Source organism: Dendrobates tinctorius, unplaced genomic scaffold (assembly GCF_039654945.1).
Source record: "Dendrobates tinctorius isolate UK_male_01 unplaced genomic scaffold, ASM3965494v1 ptg000011l, whole genome shotgun sequence".
Lineage (NCBI taxonomy): Eukaryota > Metazoa > Chordata > Amphibia > Anura > Dendrobatidae > Dendrobates > Dendrobates tinctorius.
The window spans coordinates 90,587,851-90,606,130 of NW_027361679.1; the positions used below are offsets into that span (position 1 = coordinate 90,587,851).

An 18,280-nucleotide genomic window follows, 5' to 3' on the forward strand; every position below is an offset into this window, starting at 1 on the left:
AATAAAAAAGTTAGCTCCTCCTCCGCAGTGTACACCCCACCGACAGGAAGTAGGATGCTCAGTTTAGCTTAGTGTCAGTAGGAGGTGGACACGGGTCTTTTACTAGACCCTTATCTACCTCAATGTGCGTCGTTTTCTTTCAGGTTCCCGGAGGGATACAGTGTGAACAGTCACTACTGTACTCCCACACAGAGACTATGAGTACGGCGTGTACTGCCACCCCGTATTCTCATATGTCTGGACGGCAGGACCCCAAAATCCCTAACACAGGCGCGTGTTTAGGTGATCCCACAAGAGAAAGAATACCTGGTCCTGCCTACGTCTCCCACCCACTCGCCCACCAGAGCCTGTCGGTCGAGGAGACACTGACGTCCCGCAACATGGATTCTGGACGTCCGATTTTCGTGATTGAGGAGGTACTTTCCCTCTTTTCTCCCCAGTCACTGAAGAGGTGAAGAAAACGGGATAAGAAGGAAAATTTAAAAAAAAAAAAAAAAAAAACCCTTTATTCAAAGAGATAGTAGTTTGGGCGGCTGGCGCAGTTCATACCCTTCCGACTGGTTTCAGGGGCCTCAGCACTGCCTTGCAGATCCTTTGGGGAAGAGAGGGGGTTTAGGCACACAGAGGCTTCCTGTTCTTTGTGCCCCGTACAGCCTGTCTAAGCGGCGTCATGGCACTTTGTTTGCGCCACTTTTAGCACCCTGGCGCCACTGTGGGGACCCGTTTGGCACTATTGTATGTCCTCCGCGGTCTCCCGCTCCGGCGGCCGCCGGCTGTAATCTAGGTCCCGGCTTCATTTGGGCCTAGTGGAAGCGCTGACTCCGCCCCCCCTTCCTCTCGGCTTCGGGCGGGCCTTTTCCCGCCCGTTCCTCCTCTCGCCTCTTCCTGTGTGGCGTCAGGCTCCGCCCGCTATCCTCAGACTGTGGACGGGAGCCGCCGCCATATTGCTCCTCCGGGCCCCGCGTTTAGCTGAGAGTGGGCTTCCCGGTCTCTGGCCGCCCTCACAGCGCGCACGTTCTGCCCTGCGTATTCTGGCAGACGCTATTTTCCGGCTGTGGCACAGTGGAGCCGCATCCAGCTATGGGACCTGCCTGTCTCTCTCTACAGCCATGAAGTCTCATACAGGACATCTGCTGTAAGTAGCTGCACTGCAGACTGATTCCCCCCCCCCCCCCCCTCCTCTGCTCTCCTGTCCCCTAACCTTCTGGCAGCGCTTAGTGGGATTGTTCTCATGTCTAACTCTAGGCCACTTCGTTCTCCTCCTATTCCTCCACTGTGGTCCTCTCCCACCGTCCAGGATCCCCCAGTTGACCCGGTCGTACAGTCTCTGGAGCCGTACAGTCACTAACTTGAAGGTTTTTCTGGAGCCGTACGGTCTCTGAAGTAACTGTACTCTAGAGCTGTACAGTCACTGACGTAATAGTACTCAAATACTGGCATAATTGTAATCTTCTGCCGCGCAGTTTCTAGTGCATCAGTATGTCGGAGATCTGATTTTGTCACACGGTTGTTGTGTTTTTCGGCCATTACGGATTGGTGCCCTGATTTTCAGCAGAGCAAGTCTCAGCCATTGCTTCACATAAAGACGTTGGGGTCCTGTCATAGCAACTCCATATCTACGGCTCACAGGCACTCTCCCTTCAATTTTCTGCAGCCCCCTCCGGACGCTGGCTTCATACTGCTATAAGCAGAACAGGGTGCTGCTTCTTTCTCTTCACGTCTCCAGTGTTTGGGCCGGACTTCTAGCTGAATAGAAGTCCGTGTTATCCGGCAATTGTCTGCTGTGGCTCAGTGGATAGAGAAGCTGACCACAACTCGCTGTTCCAGAAGTTGGAACCGTGGCGCACAACAGAGAGTAGTGTTTAGTCTCTTTCTGATCCCAGGCCTACTGTTCTACAGTCATAAGAATTGACTGGTCAGAATCTACTTTACTACAGACTTCGTGGCACGGCTTACTACGCGTGAAGCCATTATTCTGCCTAATGTCGTCAGGTATCCAGACCTAGACCGCAACACAGAAGCCGTTATTCTGCCTAATGTCGTCAGGTACCCAGTCCTATACCGCAATACAGAAGCCATTATTCTGCCTAATGCCGTCAGGTACCCAGACCTAGACCGCAACACAGAAGCCGTTATTCTGCCTAATGCCGTCAGGTACCCAGACCTAGACCGCATCACAGAAGCCGTTATTCTGCCTAATGCCGCCAGGTTTTCAGACCTAGACCGCAGCCAGAAGCAGTTATTCGGCCTAATGCCATCAGGTATTCCGGCCTAGACCGCAACACATAAGCTGTTATTCTGCCTAATGTCGTCAGGTATCTAGGCCTAGACTGCCCCGGCAGCTAGGCTATATCCGCTATCCAGGCTTCAGACGCGGCGGGCGTGAGTAAGCAGGAGCCGAGATCCCGCGGCGGCATCACCTACCAGGTACAGTAGTTCAAACGGTTGTATTACTGTGGAGACGCGTCTGGGGTTGACTGCTTCAGTGGTACTGGTGTTCTGTACCGTATTCAGGTGAGTCAGACACTCTCGCCTTCAGGTTCTTCGTGTTCTATTGCAGCAGTACTCTATCCCTTATTGAGCACGTGAATAGTCCTCTATCAGACATGTTTAGTCAATACACGCCGTCTCTCTGGTAACTCAAACGTACCCGAGGCCATCAACTATACCGATCCGGCTATACTGTCCCGTTTTCTGGTGAGTCAGAAGCGTCCTCTCTCACGTTCCTCACGGTCTTTTGCAGCCTTTACCTAAGCTCCCGTCTAAAAGCCACTTGAGGTGAGGTGCCGGCATTTATTGCTCATAGCAGGCTACAGCCGCGGTTATAAGTCGCTTTCAGGTGAGTCAAAGACACCTCTCGGCTACATAGTTCATTGTCAATAACATCTGTGGTTTAACAGTTGAACGTAACCACTACCATGTCCAAACAGAACGGATCTCTGTCCCACAGTGCGGATCTTGGTAGCAACATATCTGGATACTCCACCTTCAGGTGGGTCAGACTCTCTCGGGTCAGGTACTGATGGTCGCGGTTTTACTGCGGCATGTTCTGTACCCTAAGTGTGAGTTGCACCACAGGAGTTTTTGCCAGAAGCTATCTTTACTGCCGGTGTAGTCCGCCTATCTTTAATATTTGGCAAATAGTAGTTTATAAGTTCTAGCCTGCTTTAGGGGACTTCGAGCAACAAAACTACCATACGCTCCTTATCTGTCGAAACTTACCTATTCTTTCTTACAGACGCCGAGTAAAGCCTTCAGCAGCTCAGACATGGGTCTTCTGACCGTGACCGGGAAAAAGTATCCCACCTCACAGGAGTGGGATCTAACTCTGCGCAAGCATCGACCGGGGTAAAAAGCTGTTCCAGTCCTGGATCCAAGAATGAGTCTGGTGATAACGCCTTTCTTCCTTCGGCTAGTATTGTATCTTTTCACTGTTATCCTCAGGCGCGTTTTGTCTTAGACTTAGGCTAGCAGGTCTACACACCGTAATCCCCTCCCTGCTCCAGAGGGTCCGGGATGGTTTCGGTCGTTTACATCGTCATACAAATTGACCTGCCTTTCGTCAGCCTAGTTGTCTTCTGGTGTCTATTTGATCTACCTAGAGCCAACTTTTCTTACAGTTATCATACTCCATGTTTTGCTTGAACTTTCCTTACTCGACTAATCACTTTTCTAAGTCCAACTACACTATTTTTGTCCATATCCACACTCATCCCGGGGTGCTGGATTTATCTCCCTTTGCATCTCAGTCATCCAGTAGTCTCCGTTCTACCTCCTTAGTGGAGCAATCAGTTGTCTCTTTATAGCCATCCTGAGCCTACATCGCGGCGATGAGATCCAGATTATCCCCTGGTTCTATTCAGTACGTTTTCAGTGTTTGGCTCTTTCGCAGGTTCTCAGTGGCCTGTTCTCAGGCCTCGTCATTTTCTCACAGAACGGCCTTCAGCCGTTTCCAAGCAAAGGGGCGCCTTAGTATATCTCTACTTCTGCGACTACGAACCCTACGGTTCCAAGTCTCCCACTACTACGGTCCTTCCTGTCCCAGAAGTGCATCCCTCAGAGATTCCACAGCTAATTCACACAGTAGTTGGCAAGGTCAACCTTGAAACCATCCGCCGCTTTATAGTGTCCTGTCTTAGTCTCCACTCGTGTTGCAAAGTTCTATAGACACGTGGCCTAGCTTGCTCATCAGAGCATTCTTGCTGGGGACCAGTCAGAAGATTTGATCGTCCTCACTGTCCAAAAAATTCCACTTGCATGGAAACATGGGTTTTCGCCTCATCGTTCCCTTCTAGGGGTTCATTTGGCTTTCGATCTCACGAGCGAAATTATCTCCAAACAAGTCCCTCACCAGCTTCCCGTTTCTTCCGGGTAGCTCCAATCGCTTAATTATTGGGGAGGTCACCGGAAGGACAAGCGCTTTCCTTCCTCAGGCTGAACCTCGTCATACTTCAGCGCTTTTTCCTCAGCGTGCCTTTCCGGGATCTAGGATGGAGACCATCCTTTTTCTCAGGTGGAAATTTTTCTTCGTTCAGCATTTGCCTCCTGCGAATCGCATGATTTTTCCATGAAGCTCTTATCCAGGTCCTGATTTCTTCAGGGCTTTGGAGATATCTGCTTTTGCAACGTACGGGTTCATTTTCCTTTTCAGTTGGTAGCCTTCCCTTTCAGGCTCTCCACCACTCCTAGGGCGCCTCAGACTCTATAGCAGCTGTGGTACACTTCCTGTAGGTCAAGGGTCCACTCTACATCTCTCTAAATTCTCTCTCTTTCATCCACCTCGAATTTTCCCTTCGTGGCGTGCTCTCATCAGGCTACCTGGCCACAGCAACGGTACTTATCAAGCTCGGGCTTGAGGTATAGAGGTCCTCTGGCCTTCAGGTCAGCGTCTGCTCGCGGATTCTGGTCGACATTAGTAGGGTTGCCGGCCCAGGAGGGACTGCGTTCTTTTCAGTACGACGCACACTGCCCGGGCAGTGCGTGTCCTCCTGGCGGTACTTTTTGGGCCTTCGTCTGGCTCCTCTGCAGTACGGTCATTGGTCCTCCACAGGTCCATAAGGTTTCTCACAACCCATGCCTAGCTTCGACAAGTGCCGGTCGGGGTAAAGAAGACCTCGCAGGTGACCTTGCAGGTGACAAGGGTGACTCCCTCGTCCTGATGGGGTTATTTGCTGTTCTCTCCCCTTGAGGACTGCTTTGGGACGTCCCATGGTTTCTGTGTCCCCCAATAAGGCGATAGAGAAAACAGGATTTTTTGTTGCTTACCGTAAAATCTGTTTCTCTGAGCCTTCATTGGGGGACACAGCACCCTCCCAAGTTGAACAGCACCGTTTACTGTATAATATTGTTACAGTATGGATTTGTGTTTTCTGTTTTTATCTCGTTACAGATTGCTTCTCCTACTGCTTTCTCACTAACTGAGCATCCTACTTCCTGTCGGTGGGGTGTACACTGCGGAGGAGGAGCTAACTTTTTTATTTGCATAGTGTCAGCCTCCTAGTGGCAGCAGCATACACCCATGGTTTCTGTGTCCCCCAATGAAGGCTCAGAGAAACAGATTTTACGGTAAGCAACAAAAAATCCTGTTTTATCACCCCCTTCCTTAGTTAGGGAAAAATAATAAAATAGGGTTAGGGCTGAGATTAGGGTTAGGGGTGTGTTGGGGTTAGGGTTGGAGTTAGAATTGGGGGGTTTCCACTGTTTAGGCACATCAGGGGCTCTCCAAACACAACATGGCGTCGGATCTCAATTCCAGCCAATTCTGCGTTGAAAAAATCAAATGATGCTCCTTCCGTTCCAAGCTCTGCCATGCGCCCAAACAGTGTTTTACCCCCATATATGGTGTATCAGCCTACTCAGGACAAATTGCAAAACAACTTTTGGGGTCCAATTTCTCCTGTTACCCTTAGGAAAATAAAAAATTGGGGGCAAAAATATCATTTTTGTGGACAAAAATATCATTTTTGTATTTTCACGCAAGGGCGTTATAAACTTCTGTGAAGCCCTTGGGGGTTCAAAGTGCTTACCACACATCTAGATAAGTTCCTTGGGGGTCTAGTTTCCAAAATGGTGTCATTTGTGGGGGGGTTTCCACTGTTTAGGCACATCAGGGGCTTTCCGAACGCGGCATGGCGTCCAATCCCAATTCCAGCCAAGAAAGTCAAATTGCGCTGCTTCCCTTCCGAGCTGTGCCATGCGCCCAAATAGTCGTTTACACCCACAAGTGGGGTATCAGTGTACTCAGGACAAATTGCACAATAATTTTTAGGGTCTTGTTACCCTTGGGGAAAAAAAATTGGGGGTGAAAAGATCATTTTTGTGAAAAAAAAAATTATTTTTTAATTGTACGGCTGTACGTTATAAACTTCTGTGAAGCCCTTGTGGGTTCAAAGTTCTCACCACATAAAAGTTCCTTGGGGGGGTTTAGTTTCCAAAATGGGGTCAGTTGTGGGGGGGTTCCACTGTTTAGGTACATCAGGGGCTCTCCAAACATGACATGGCGTCCAATCTGAATTCCAGCCAATTTTGCACTGAAAAAGTCAAACGGCGCTCCTTTCCTTCTGAGCTCTGCCATGCGCCGAAACAGTGGTCCCCCCCCCACATATCGGCATACTCAGGAGAAATTGCACAATAGCTTTTGCTGTCCAATTTCTCCTGTTACCCTTGGTAAAATAAAAAAAATTGGACCTGAAGTAATTTTTTTTTTGTGAAAGAAAGTTAAATTCATTTTATTTTTTTTTAAACATTCAAAAAATTCCTGTGAAGCACCTGAAGAGTTAATAAACTTCTTGAGTATGGTTTTGAGCACCTTGCAGTTTTTAGAATGGTGCCACTTTTGGGTATTTTCTATCATATAGACCCCTCAAAGTGACTTCAAATGTGATGTGGTCCATAAAAATAAAATGGTGTTGCAAAAATGAGAAATCGCTGGTCAACTTTTAACCCTTATAACTTCCTAACAAAAAAAAATTTTGGTTCCAAAATTGTGCTAATGTAAAGTAAACGTGTGAAATGTTATTTATTAAGTTTTTTAAGTGCCATATCTCTATGATTTAAGAGCATAAAAATTCTAAGTTGGAAAATTGCGAAATCTTCAAAATTTTCGCCAAATTTCCGTATTTTTCACAAATAAACACAAGTCATATCAAAGAAATTTTACCACTAACATGAAGTACAATATGTCACGAGAAAACAATGTCAGAATCACTGGGATCCATGGAAGCGTTCCAGAGTTATTACCTCATAAAGAGACAGTGGTCAGAATTGTAAAAATTGACCCGGTCATGAACGTGCAAACCACCCTTGGGGGTTAAGGGGTTAAAGGGGACCTGTCACCAGAAAAAAATCTATTAACCTGCAAATATGGGGTTAAGCTGCAGGTATTGGCGTCATGCTGCACTTAGCCTAACGCTGCCGGGAGAAAATGATCTTTATTGTCCCTGCAGCGTTCCTGTTGATGCCATTGGGGCTTTGAGTAAGCAAAGCACCTGCTGTAACAGTGCCCCTGTGTGCTTGGTCACCGCTCTGAGTATACAGAGTAACGGCTGTAACCGAGCCCCCGGGTTGTCAGTCGAGAGCGAGATTACAGCTGCCGCTTTGTATTCCTACAGAGTAGTGACTGAAATGTTAACGCTGGGGGGAGAGACAAAGTTCTTTTTCTCCCCACAGTGTTTGGCTAAGTGCAGGTGCTGTCCAGCATAATGACGTTATTAATCTGAAGATTAACCCCATATCTGCAGGTTAATGATGTTTTTCTGGTGCCTTTAGCAGATGTGTTGGGGAAATGATTTTGTAGCAGTTGTGTACGTTTTAAAGGCTCTCCTGCACTTGGCACAGTCTTGAGTTCTGTCCATAAAATGGTTGCTGATGGAAGAGCATGCGACCAGATCGCTCCATCAGCCTTCTTCACCAGCTTTTCTGTTTTTATTAGTTAAAAATTGGAAGAGCTAATGGACTGGTCACATACTCCTCCATCTACAACCATTTTGTGAAGTGGAGAAGTGTGCAATCTGTGTGGAAAGGTGAACTAACAATGCAGGAGGAGAACACAAGTAAGTGACACAAATTCATGCCCCTACATATTTACCAGTTGATAACCCCTTTAATGGGGGAAAAGACTTGCTAGAAAAGTAACAGCAAGGATGGAGTTTGTATGTTCTCCCTGTGTTTGCATTAGTTTCCTCAGTTTTCCTCTCACATTCCAAAGACAGAATGATAGGGAATTTAGATTGTGAGCACCAATGGAGACTGCAATTCTACAAAGCTGCAGTGGAATATTATAAGTAAGCATAACAAAATTTATAACTGCTTTCCGAATTTATTTTAGCATTTTATGTATGGCTTAGGTGACAACATTGGAGTCAGATGGCTTCCAGGCAGATACTGAAGAGGACGAGGAAGATGATGATGAGGAAGATTGCGTAATATTGGAAGATATTACAAAAGGTGTGTATTTGTGAATTTGTAGATAACTTGAAACAAAGTAACTTTTTAAAGTTGTTTCTTCTATGTAATATCACCAAGCTTCTGCTGCCCAATCTGAGAGCAGCTTGAATAGGAATAGAGACCCCAATATCACTGTTGTAAAGTGTAGTTTTGATAAATCCGTTTTATTTAATAGATAAGACAAAGCAAAAGATAGACCAGTGGCGCTAGTGTATTATGATTGATTCAGCTGCAAGTAATGTCCCCATACTACAAGGGTTAAAATTAAATAATTAAATTATACAAGTTATACTCGCGCTATGAATCAATACAAAGCAATAAATACCTGTGTTACTGGTGCGGTTGGTTCATAAATGTTCAATGTGCACAAAATATGCAGATTTACATTAATCGATCAAATTACAAAAAAGGGGGGGAAAAATTACTTTGAATGTAGTTTATAGAGACCATTAACATAATAGTAGGAGATAATGCGAGATAATATGAATGCGCTGCAATACCTTAAGTACTAGCTATAATGATAGCCCTGCAGTGCTAGTGTTGCTAAGACAACATCATAAAATGCATATAAAAATGTGCACTATATTAACTCAAACTTGACTGACTCAAATCGTGCCCCCAATTACCTGACTAAAAGTATCAGGTGCCTCCAAGAAGATAAAATTTGGCTGGGGTGATTAAATAATTCACCCTTGAGAGTGGCCTTCAGAGTGATGACACTTACGTGTCAATAGATGGATATCAATGGCGTATACTTAGCTTAAGAAGAGTCCTGGCTGTTTGGAGTATGAGAATAAGTCCCGGAGCTCTGTCCCGGCCGGTGACAAGCTCCCGTTGCAGCCAAACGTCCAGTACACCCTGCGGTAATAGATTATGGTAGCGGGCCCTCCGTGGGTCGCGTTAGACCGGGAAAGTAGATGAGGTGGCTAGACGCCAGCAGGACTTGACGGTGGTGAGCAGCAGCGGCCGCTCTAACCACGTTGCTGGATGCAGGCTCATGCGATCAGCGCTGTATGTGCCTGATAGGACCTTTGCTGAAGATTCGGGTCACATGACGCGCGCAGTCACGTGATACCCAGCTACGGAGTGCTGCAGGAGCCAAAATCCAACGCGTTTCAGAATGACACGGATTCCTTCATCAGGGATGGTTTACCCTGCATACAATGGGTTTAAATACCCTTGGCTCAGCATTGATTGGCTGGTTGAAAGTGAGTATTAGTTAAGCAAAAGCAAATAATTCCACCTCATTATTGAGTCCTTTCGGTTTTAAAGTGTCTAGTTCAAAGATCCACCTAGTTTCCTCTTTTGACATCAGTTTAATATAATCTCCACCGCGCCAATGTTTATGAACCCTTTTAAAGCCTGTTACTTAACTCCATGTGTAGACCCCTTATGTGAGGATAAGAAATGTTTAGATAGGGGATGATCCTCAGACTTATTTCTTATGCTACGGAGGTGTTCCCCTATGCGTTTAAGTGGGCGCTTAGTCCGCCCCACGTACATTTTTCTGCAGGGACACTCAATGGTGTAAATGACGCCCTGTGTAGTGCATGTGATAAAATCAGTTATTGGAAACTGTACGTTGTCACTAGAGGTTATGCATTTTTGATTGGTTAGATTGAGTGTTTTACACATCTTGCATTTTTTACAGGGGAAGAAACCTTTAATTGATTCTTTAAAGGGGCCCACAGTAGTACATGGAAAAATGGGATTCCGTACTGTAGGGGCAATAATATTGGCAAGATTCCTAGCCTTTTTGAAGACAAATGGCGGGTGTTGGGGTAGTTTATCTCCATTAATCTTATACTCTCTTAGGAGGTCCCAATGTCTGCTGACAATTTTTTTAAGGAGATATTTGAATCGTACTGCGTGATAATTGGCGTGGAGATTTGATCCGCCTTTTTGGGTTCCTGTACATCTATTGACTGATTAATACAAAGTAGCTGGTCCCGAGGGATCTCTTACCTTGTCCTGAGTGTCTTTTAGGAATTGGTGATCGCAGCCTTTGTTTAAAAATTTTATAGTAAGAGCATCTGCTTCTCTGTCAAATTGTGTGGGGCTAGAGCAATTGCGATGTGCTCTCATGAACTGACTACGTGGAACATTAAGCAGCCATCTTGGAAGGTGGCAGCTGTCCATGGAAATGTAACTATTTGAGTCTGTATGTTTGCTATAGGTACAGGTTTGAATTTTGCCCTGATCTATGAAAATATTCAAGTCGAGAAAGTGTAGGCCATCTTTACTAGTAGTAGCAGTAAAATGTAAATAAAACTCATTTTTATTATTAATTAAAAACTGCTGTAAAGAAGCATCACCCCCTTCCCAAATAAAAAAAGATGTCGTCAATAAAGCGAAGTCATAGGACCAGACCCGTGCACAGACCACCACCCTGATGGATGTGGAGCTCCTCTCACTTACCCACGTAGAGGTTAGCATAGCCCGGCGCAAATCTAGTACCCATGGCCGTGCCCCACTGCTGGGTATAGTAGTTCTCCTTGTATTTAAAATAATTGTGTGAAAGAATAAAAAAGAGCGCATTCCCTAATAAAATTTACTTTTTCTGCGGTAAATAACTGCGATTGGTTTAAAAAGTGAGTCGTTGCCTCGGTTCCCTTGTCATGTTGAATGACTGTGTATAGGGAAGTAATATCGAGCGTGCCTAAAATATAGTGGTCTTGCCATTGTAGCTGATTTAAAATTTGTAAAATAAGTTTACTATCCTTTAGATAGGATGGAAGATTAGGTACTATTCTTTGAAGGTGATAGTCAACATAATTAGATAGATTTTAGGTCAGATTGCCTATCCCAGAAATGATTGGGCGCCCGGGTGGATTCGTCAAATCCTTATGAATTTTCGGTATATGGTAAAAGACTGCTATTCTAGGTGAAGGAGTATGGATTTAATCGAACTCTTGTTTATTAATTATTCCATCATTAAGCCCCTTGATTAATAGGCTTTTGAGTTCAGCCGCAAATTTTTCTGAGGTGTCGTTATCCAAAATCTTGTAGGTTCTTTTGTCACCTAAAAGATAAAGAGCTTCCATGTTATACTTACAGTCCATAATAATAATGCTACCGCCCTTGTCCGCCGGGCAGATAACTATATCCTTCTTTTGTTGGATTTCTCGAATAGCATTACGTTCTTTGTTAGATAAGATATATTTAATAGTCGAGCATTTTTTGCTACAGACTTTCTTTAAATCATGGATTACATTTCTTTGGAATGATTCAAAAGCCTCAGAATACTCGTTTAATGGATTAAACTTCGACTTGGGCCGTAAAGGAGTAAAATTAAATGATCAGTGTCCGTAGGTGCATTGGTATCTGATTGGGTCTTTTTGATAAAATGCTTTTTAAGAGCTAGTTTACGCATAAATTGCTTAATGCCAATGAAGGCCTGAAATTTGTTAATTCTGCAGAATTAAGTTTTGGTTTTTTTGTCGCTGTGACATTGCATTAAAATGCAATAACGGGCGATCATTAAAAACATCAGCCCGGCACGCAAAAAATAAGCCCTCACCCAACCCCAGATCATAAAATTTGGAGACGCTACCGGTCTCGGAAAATTGCGCATTTTTTTTTAACAAACTTTGGAATTTTTTTTCACCACTTAGATAAAAGAGAACCTAGACATGTTTGGTGTCTATTAACTCGTAATGACCTGGAGAATCATAATAGGTCAGTTTTAGAATTTATGGAACCTAGCAAAGAACAAGTGTGGGATGGCACTTTTTTTTGCAATTTCACTGCACTTGAAATTTTTTTCCAGTTTTCGTGTACACGACATGGTAAAACCAATGGTGTCTTTCAAAAGTACAACTCGTCCCACAAAAAATAAGCCCTCACACAGCCATATTGATGGAAAAATAAAAGTTATGGCTCTGGAAAGAAGGGGAGTGAAAAACGAAAAATCGAAAAAAAGCTCTGGGAGTTAAGGGGTTATACTTGCAACATGTAAAGTTCCCCATTGACTGTGTGTCCAATATATTTACATGAGTGTAAAATTGTGAAGGATTGTGTTAACAAGAACCTGTCACATCCTGAAACTTTGTTTACATGCAGATATGTTTTTCTGTGGGTAAATGGCTATTCAATCCTGTCTGGCTGCATTAGTGGAACAGAGGCTACAGAGTGAATATGAAGTTATATTGTTCTTCAGCCACTCGCTTCCATTCATTGGGGTGATGCAGGGAGCTGTTAGTCATAGCTCTCTGTATATAGGGTGCCCTGTAATGACTCCTTGGCACCTTGATCAACAGCCTGTCCTGTACACACATGCCACTGAACAGGCTGTCAAAGTGTCAGGGAGTGATTACAGTGCTCTCACGGTCTAGTGAGCTTGAGATTATTGCAGTTCCATGCACTGCCCCAGTGACTGAAAGCAAGTGGCAGTGGAGAGAAAAAAAAAACTTTAAGGGGTTTTCCCACTAAAATTGTTAATTTTATTCAACATTTTAATCAATATTTTTTAAAATAATTTCCACATTTGGATGTGTTTAAAAAAAAAAAAAAAAGTTCCTGTGCTGAGATAATCTTATAAATGTGCCCGTACTGTGTAATTGCTGTGTCTGACCGTGCAGGAACATGGTCTGATCATACCACAGCTCCTGTGCAGGGGAGGAAGCAAGAGTATACAGGCATTACAGCATGGGGTCACAGCTGATTCTTTCTTTGAGAAAAAGCATTGCTTTAAAACAGACAGGAAAGTGTTTTGCCTCACAAAGTCAGCTGTGAGCCCATGCTGTCCTGTTTGTTTTCACTTTTAATCCATATGCAAATCTCCACCTTTTCTGAATCTGCTTGTAGATGTAGTGAGTAGCAGTCACAGACTGGCAAGAGTTGGAGATTAGAGAGCGAGATGTGGCCGGCACTCACTACACATGAAAGTGAAGTGATCAGTTTCAGAGAGAAGCTGGAGATCAGAGTGTGCCTGCTTCTACACAGAGTGATCCACTAGGCTCTTCCAGTGTCAATGCATAGAAACAGGAATTTGTATTTCGGGAGCGCTCACTGCAAAAGTGATTGCGCTGTCAGTCAAGATCAGGGGACTGTGTTAGATAAGCAAATGTGAGGGCATAACTGCACCAAGACATTCTCCCCACCAAGGCTGCACCAATGCACCATTATTTGCATGTGAATGTAAAGTTAAATTTTCTACAACTACACCACTAAAAGGTTTGTAACTGGTACGATACATACATACTGTACATACCGTATTTTCCGGTGTATAAGACGACCCCCAACTCTACCAGTTAAAATAGAGTTTGGGATATACTCGCCATGTAAGACTGCCCCTCTTCCAGTGTTTGCTGCGTTGTCATACACATAACAGCACAGCAAACACTGCTTCTGATCGATGGGGAAATCATCCCACTGGTCAGAGAGCCGCCGTTCCCACTCTGTAAAAGACATTGGGAGCGCTCAGCTGTTATCAGAGGTATAAACTTTACCTCCGGTAACTTGTGTCAGCTGATGGGACAACCGCTCCCATCATCCGACACCTAGTTATTATTGTAATATATCAGATCGCTGATCTGACACCTTGCACAGCAGTGTGTCAGATCGGCGATCTGCAGGCACTGCTGGAGGCTTTCTCATGCCTGCGCTTTGCAGGCACTGAGAAAGACTCCTCTCTGCAGGCCCCCGAAGGTCCCCACCGCCATATTGGATCCAGGGACCTGCAGGGAAGGAGGCCCCTGCAGCAGTGCTGCACATCGCGCTGCTGCGGGGTTCTCAGGGAAGCACGGAGGGAGCCCCCTCCCTGCCGATGCTTCCCTAAACCCCCGATACACTGCGATCGTGTTTGATCGCAGTGTGCCAGGGGTTAATGTGCCTGGGGTGGTCCGTGACCGCCCCTGACACATAGTGCCGGGTGTCAGCTGTGATAATCAGCTGACACTCAGCCGTGATCAGCAGCGCTCCCCACGGGGGGTGCCGCTGATCGCTATGACGTACTATTGTATCCTTAGGACTTAGGTCCCAGGTCACATGGATGGAATAGTACGTCTAATGTAGGAAAGGGGTTAACCTGGACAGTGCCAAGATGCCACCGTCCCGGCTGAAAATCACTGGTGAATGAGCAGCTGCGAGCGCAGCCTCAGAGACTGGTGGTGACATCATAGAGGTTGCGTCCGGTCACTTAGGCTCTGTTCCCTGCTGGGCTAAACTGCCGTTACGTCAGTGACATCCTCGCTAGCAGCGTGAGTTTTTTTTACCGGTGCTATTGGGGATCTCACAGAAGTCACGGCAGTTGAGCCCGGCTGGGAACGGAGCTTCACTGACCGGACGTAACGTGAATGATGTCACCGCTAGTCACTGAGGCTGCGTTCGCAGCATCTAATTCACCAGTGGTTTTCAGCCAGGACTGTCGCATCTTATGCTGGGGGGCCAATATCCATGGCCCCTTACCAGTCTGAGAATACCAGCCCCCAGCTGTCAACTTTTGCAAGGTTGGTTGTCAAAAATGGGAGGGACCCCATGCCATTTTTTAAAATTACTTAAATTTAAAAAAAAAAAAACAGCGTGGGGACCCCTCTATTCTTGACAACTAGCCTTGCTGAAGCTGATAGCTGAGGGTTGCCACCCCCCAGCCGTGAGTTGTCTGTCTGATCATCAAAAAAGGGGGGGAGCGCACAGTTTTGTTTTTTTTTAATTAGTTTTTTACAGCACAGGAGCAGCTGATGAATGCTCCCATCAGCTCCTGCTCTCACTGTTATTAGCGGTAGCAGGTGCCAGATGATGGGAGCAGTAGTCCCATTAGTTGACACCAGTGAAAGGAGGTAAACTTAATACCTCCGATCACAGCTGAGCTTTCCCGCCAGTGTGGGAACCGTGGCTCTGACCGGCGGGGATTATTTCTCCTTTGATCAGAAGCGGTGTTTGCCTGCGCTGTCATGCACGTGACAGCGCGACAAACACCCAGTGCTTGGGCAGCCGAACCCAAACAGTACAGAACTTTACTGTTCAGGTTCGCCCATCTCTACTCCTGAGGACTGCAGTGAAGCGGCGCAGGCTGCTCTCTTTTTTTCCATACCCTGGGCATCCCGGAAGCCTGCAGCTTGCTTTATTAAAGACACCTGGCGTATAAGACAACCCCCGACTTTTAAGAAGGTTTTCAGGGGTTAAAAAGTCATCTTATACACCGGAAAATACGGTACATACATGCATACATACATACATACTGACCAAGTTCCCTATATAGATGTTAATTGGCTGTCATTGCAGTTTGGGTTGTGACAGACTCCCTTTAATCTTCTTTCATGGTCTTCCAAACAACACGAGTGTAAGGCCGGGATCACACGATCTGGAACCAGAAGCGCTTTGGACCCATTGCATGTTTGCTTCATCCAAAGCACTGCCTTCTATTGAACTTGGGTAAATCCGCATGTGTTCACTGACCCGTGCGGGTTTACTGCATTCAATACATCCCTGTTGATGTAAGTTATGTTGCACAGACTAGAGTCTCCCGCAAGAGAAATTGACACGCTGTGGTCTTGATCTTTATAGAAATCCCATCCACTATGCTGTTGCAGCTGGACTCTGCATAAATGCGCAGATTCAGACACTCAGCAGTTCCTGACCCGCAGCAGTTTTTGATTGTGGGCACACTCTCTAACGGATGGAGCTGAGTAAAAACATGTTACATTTTCATATAGTCATGTCCTATTTATGGTAACAAGACAGGAGAGGTATGCGATACAGCCATATTCTAAATCTGTAATGCTATGGTTTTGAGTAACATTAGTTTGGTCCCTGGTTAATTTTAAGAAATGCCCCTGACACAATTTCTATGTTGCAATTTTCATTCATTTACGTATTTTTTTATTTTTTTTTCTCCAGAGATAACTGCTCCAAGATCCCCATGCAGAATGGAGATAACCCTGAAAGAGGAAGCGGCTAATGCTGTTTAACAAGCTTGAATATGCAATGTAAATATCTTGCCATATACATAGAGGTTAACATATCTATAAACAATTGTTAAAAATATTTGTTAAGATTCTTACAGATGTGATTAAAATAGAACTTCAAAAAGAACTTTTTAATAGGTTTTGTCTCTAATAAAGATGGATTTAAAACACAATTATACTTTATTGTATTGTAAGTAACCCCTTCACGCCGAAGCCAGTTTTACCTTTCCTGTACAGACTACATATTTATATTCGGTCATCACTTTGTTGTAACTCTAGGATGGTTCTACTTTTTTTTGTGGATGTAGCTATGGGGGTGCTCACTGTTTCAATGGCTCTCTGAAGAAATCTGTAACTAAAGTGAATAGCAAGCTTTGGAATTAAAAAAAAATTTTTTATTGAACATATGGCCGTACTAAATAGATCAGACCCAGCCTTTTTCAAGATACATCTGTTTATAAAAGACACAACATTATTATGTAACGCTGTACAAAACAAATTAAGAGTCTTGATATAAAATAAGTCACTGTTGTGTGTGTATATATTTAAGTCCTTACATGTTTTATATATTTGTATGTATAAGAGAGAAAAAAGAGGAAAACTAAGTCTTGCACTACTGCATAACATGCTGTGTTAACATAGTAGCTAGATTTCCAGGTGAGAAGACTGCTGCATCAAGGTGTGGATATGTTAAGGGCATAATGAGGAAGATTTCAAAGTATATGAAGGTTTATATCAGAAGTATAAGTACTGAAGTGCAGAGAAAAGAGGAATATAGCAATCCCAAACATATGTAAAAAAAAAATCTGGTGTATAAATCCCAATAAATACTAGCTGTAATCAATTACATGAAGTGAGGAGGGTCCCCAGGTGCATGGGTAAGGTGTCTTATACACGGTAGGTGCTGTTCAACCGAATGGCTTGATCCACTTTTGCCCTTATTCCAGCACGTCTTTTAATGATGGAATCTATTTTGGGAGTTCTGGCAGCAATAACCAATTTCCTCACTTTGCGAATCAGAGTTCTAGCAAGTCCCTCTTGCAGACTACCGTATACGTGTATAAGCCGAGATTTTCAGCACACTTTTTTGTGCTGAAAACTCCCCCATTCGGCTTATACATGAGTCATTATCCCAGAGAGCTAGCAGGGGAGGTGGTGGGTGAGTTGCGGGAGCCAGCGGCTGTCAAATCATACTCGCCCCCTCCTGGCGCGGTCGCTGCACGTCCTCCCTGCATCTCTTTTGTCCAGCTTCTTCATGTGTTCAGCGATCAAGTGGTACCGCTCATTAAAGTAATGAGTATGCTCTCCACGCCTATGGGAATGGAGACGGATGCATATTCATTATTTTAATGAGCGGTACCACATGACCGCTGAACACGGGAAGTAGTTGCCTCGCCGCGACAACGGAGACAAGACAGCTGGGAAGTGCCGAGAGAGCACAAGGAAGGGGTGAGTATGACGGGGAGGACAGGGGGAGCCAGAGACCACGCTGAGCCATGTAACTAGGGGGATGACGGGGGGGGAGCCACACATACCAGGATGAGGGGACAGTGCATACTCTGCTTATACTCGAGTCAATAAGCTTACCCAGTTTTCCATGGCAGAATAGGTGCCTCTGCTTATACTCGGGTTTGCTTATATTCGAATATAATATATACTTGAAGCAGCTTCAACAAGATCATCTAATTGTATAGTATAATTTTGCAGTTCTTCTGTAGTAATATGGGTTTATTCCTCAGTTGACTGTGGCCTTCCATCTCAAACAAACTGAATCTGTATTTTCTTATAGCTCCTGTTCACCTTCATTATTCTCATTTATCAATTTAATTCTACTTATGTTTGAAGCATTGTCAGTTACAATAGCAAAAACCTGTTTTTTCAGTTCATAATCTTGCAGAACTTTGCCTACTAAGGCCTAAAGAAACTGG

The 18,280-nt window shown here is 44.8% G+C and overlaps 1 protein-coding gene across 3 annotated transcripts in view; it reads left to right on the forward strand.

The window, feature by feature from the left end:
- Nucleotides 1-16,525, forward strand: part of CHAF1A (chromatin assembly factor 1 subunit A) — a 205,977-nt gene extending 189,452 nt beyond the window's left edge. For all 3 annotated transcript variants that reach the window (XM_073544706.1, XM_073544717.1, XM_073544700.1), the window contains exons 13-14: nt 8,346-8,445; nt 16,285-16,525. In XM_073544706.1, coding sequence (XP_073400807.1) covers nt 8,346-8,445; nt 16,285-16,355 — 171 coding nt within the window. In that variant the 3' untranslated portion in view covers nt 16,356-16,525. The remainder of the gene's footprint in view (nt 1-8,345; nt 8,446-16,284) is intronic.
- Nucleotides 16,526-18,280: the final 1,755 nt, after the last annotated feature.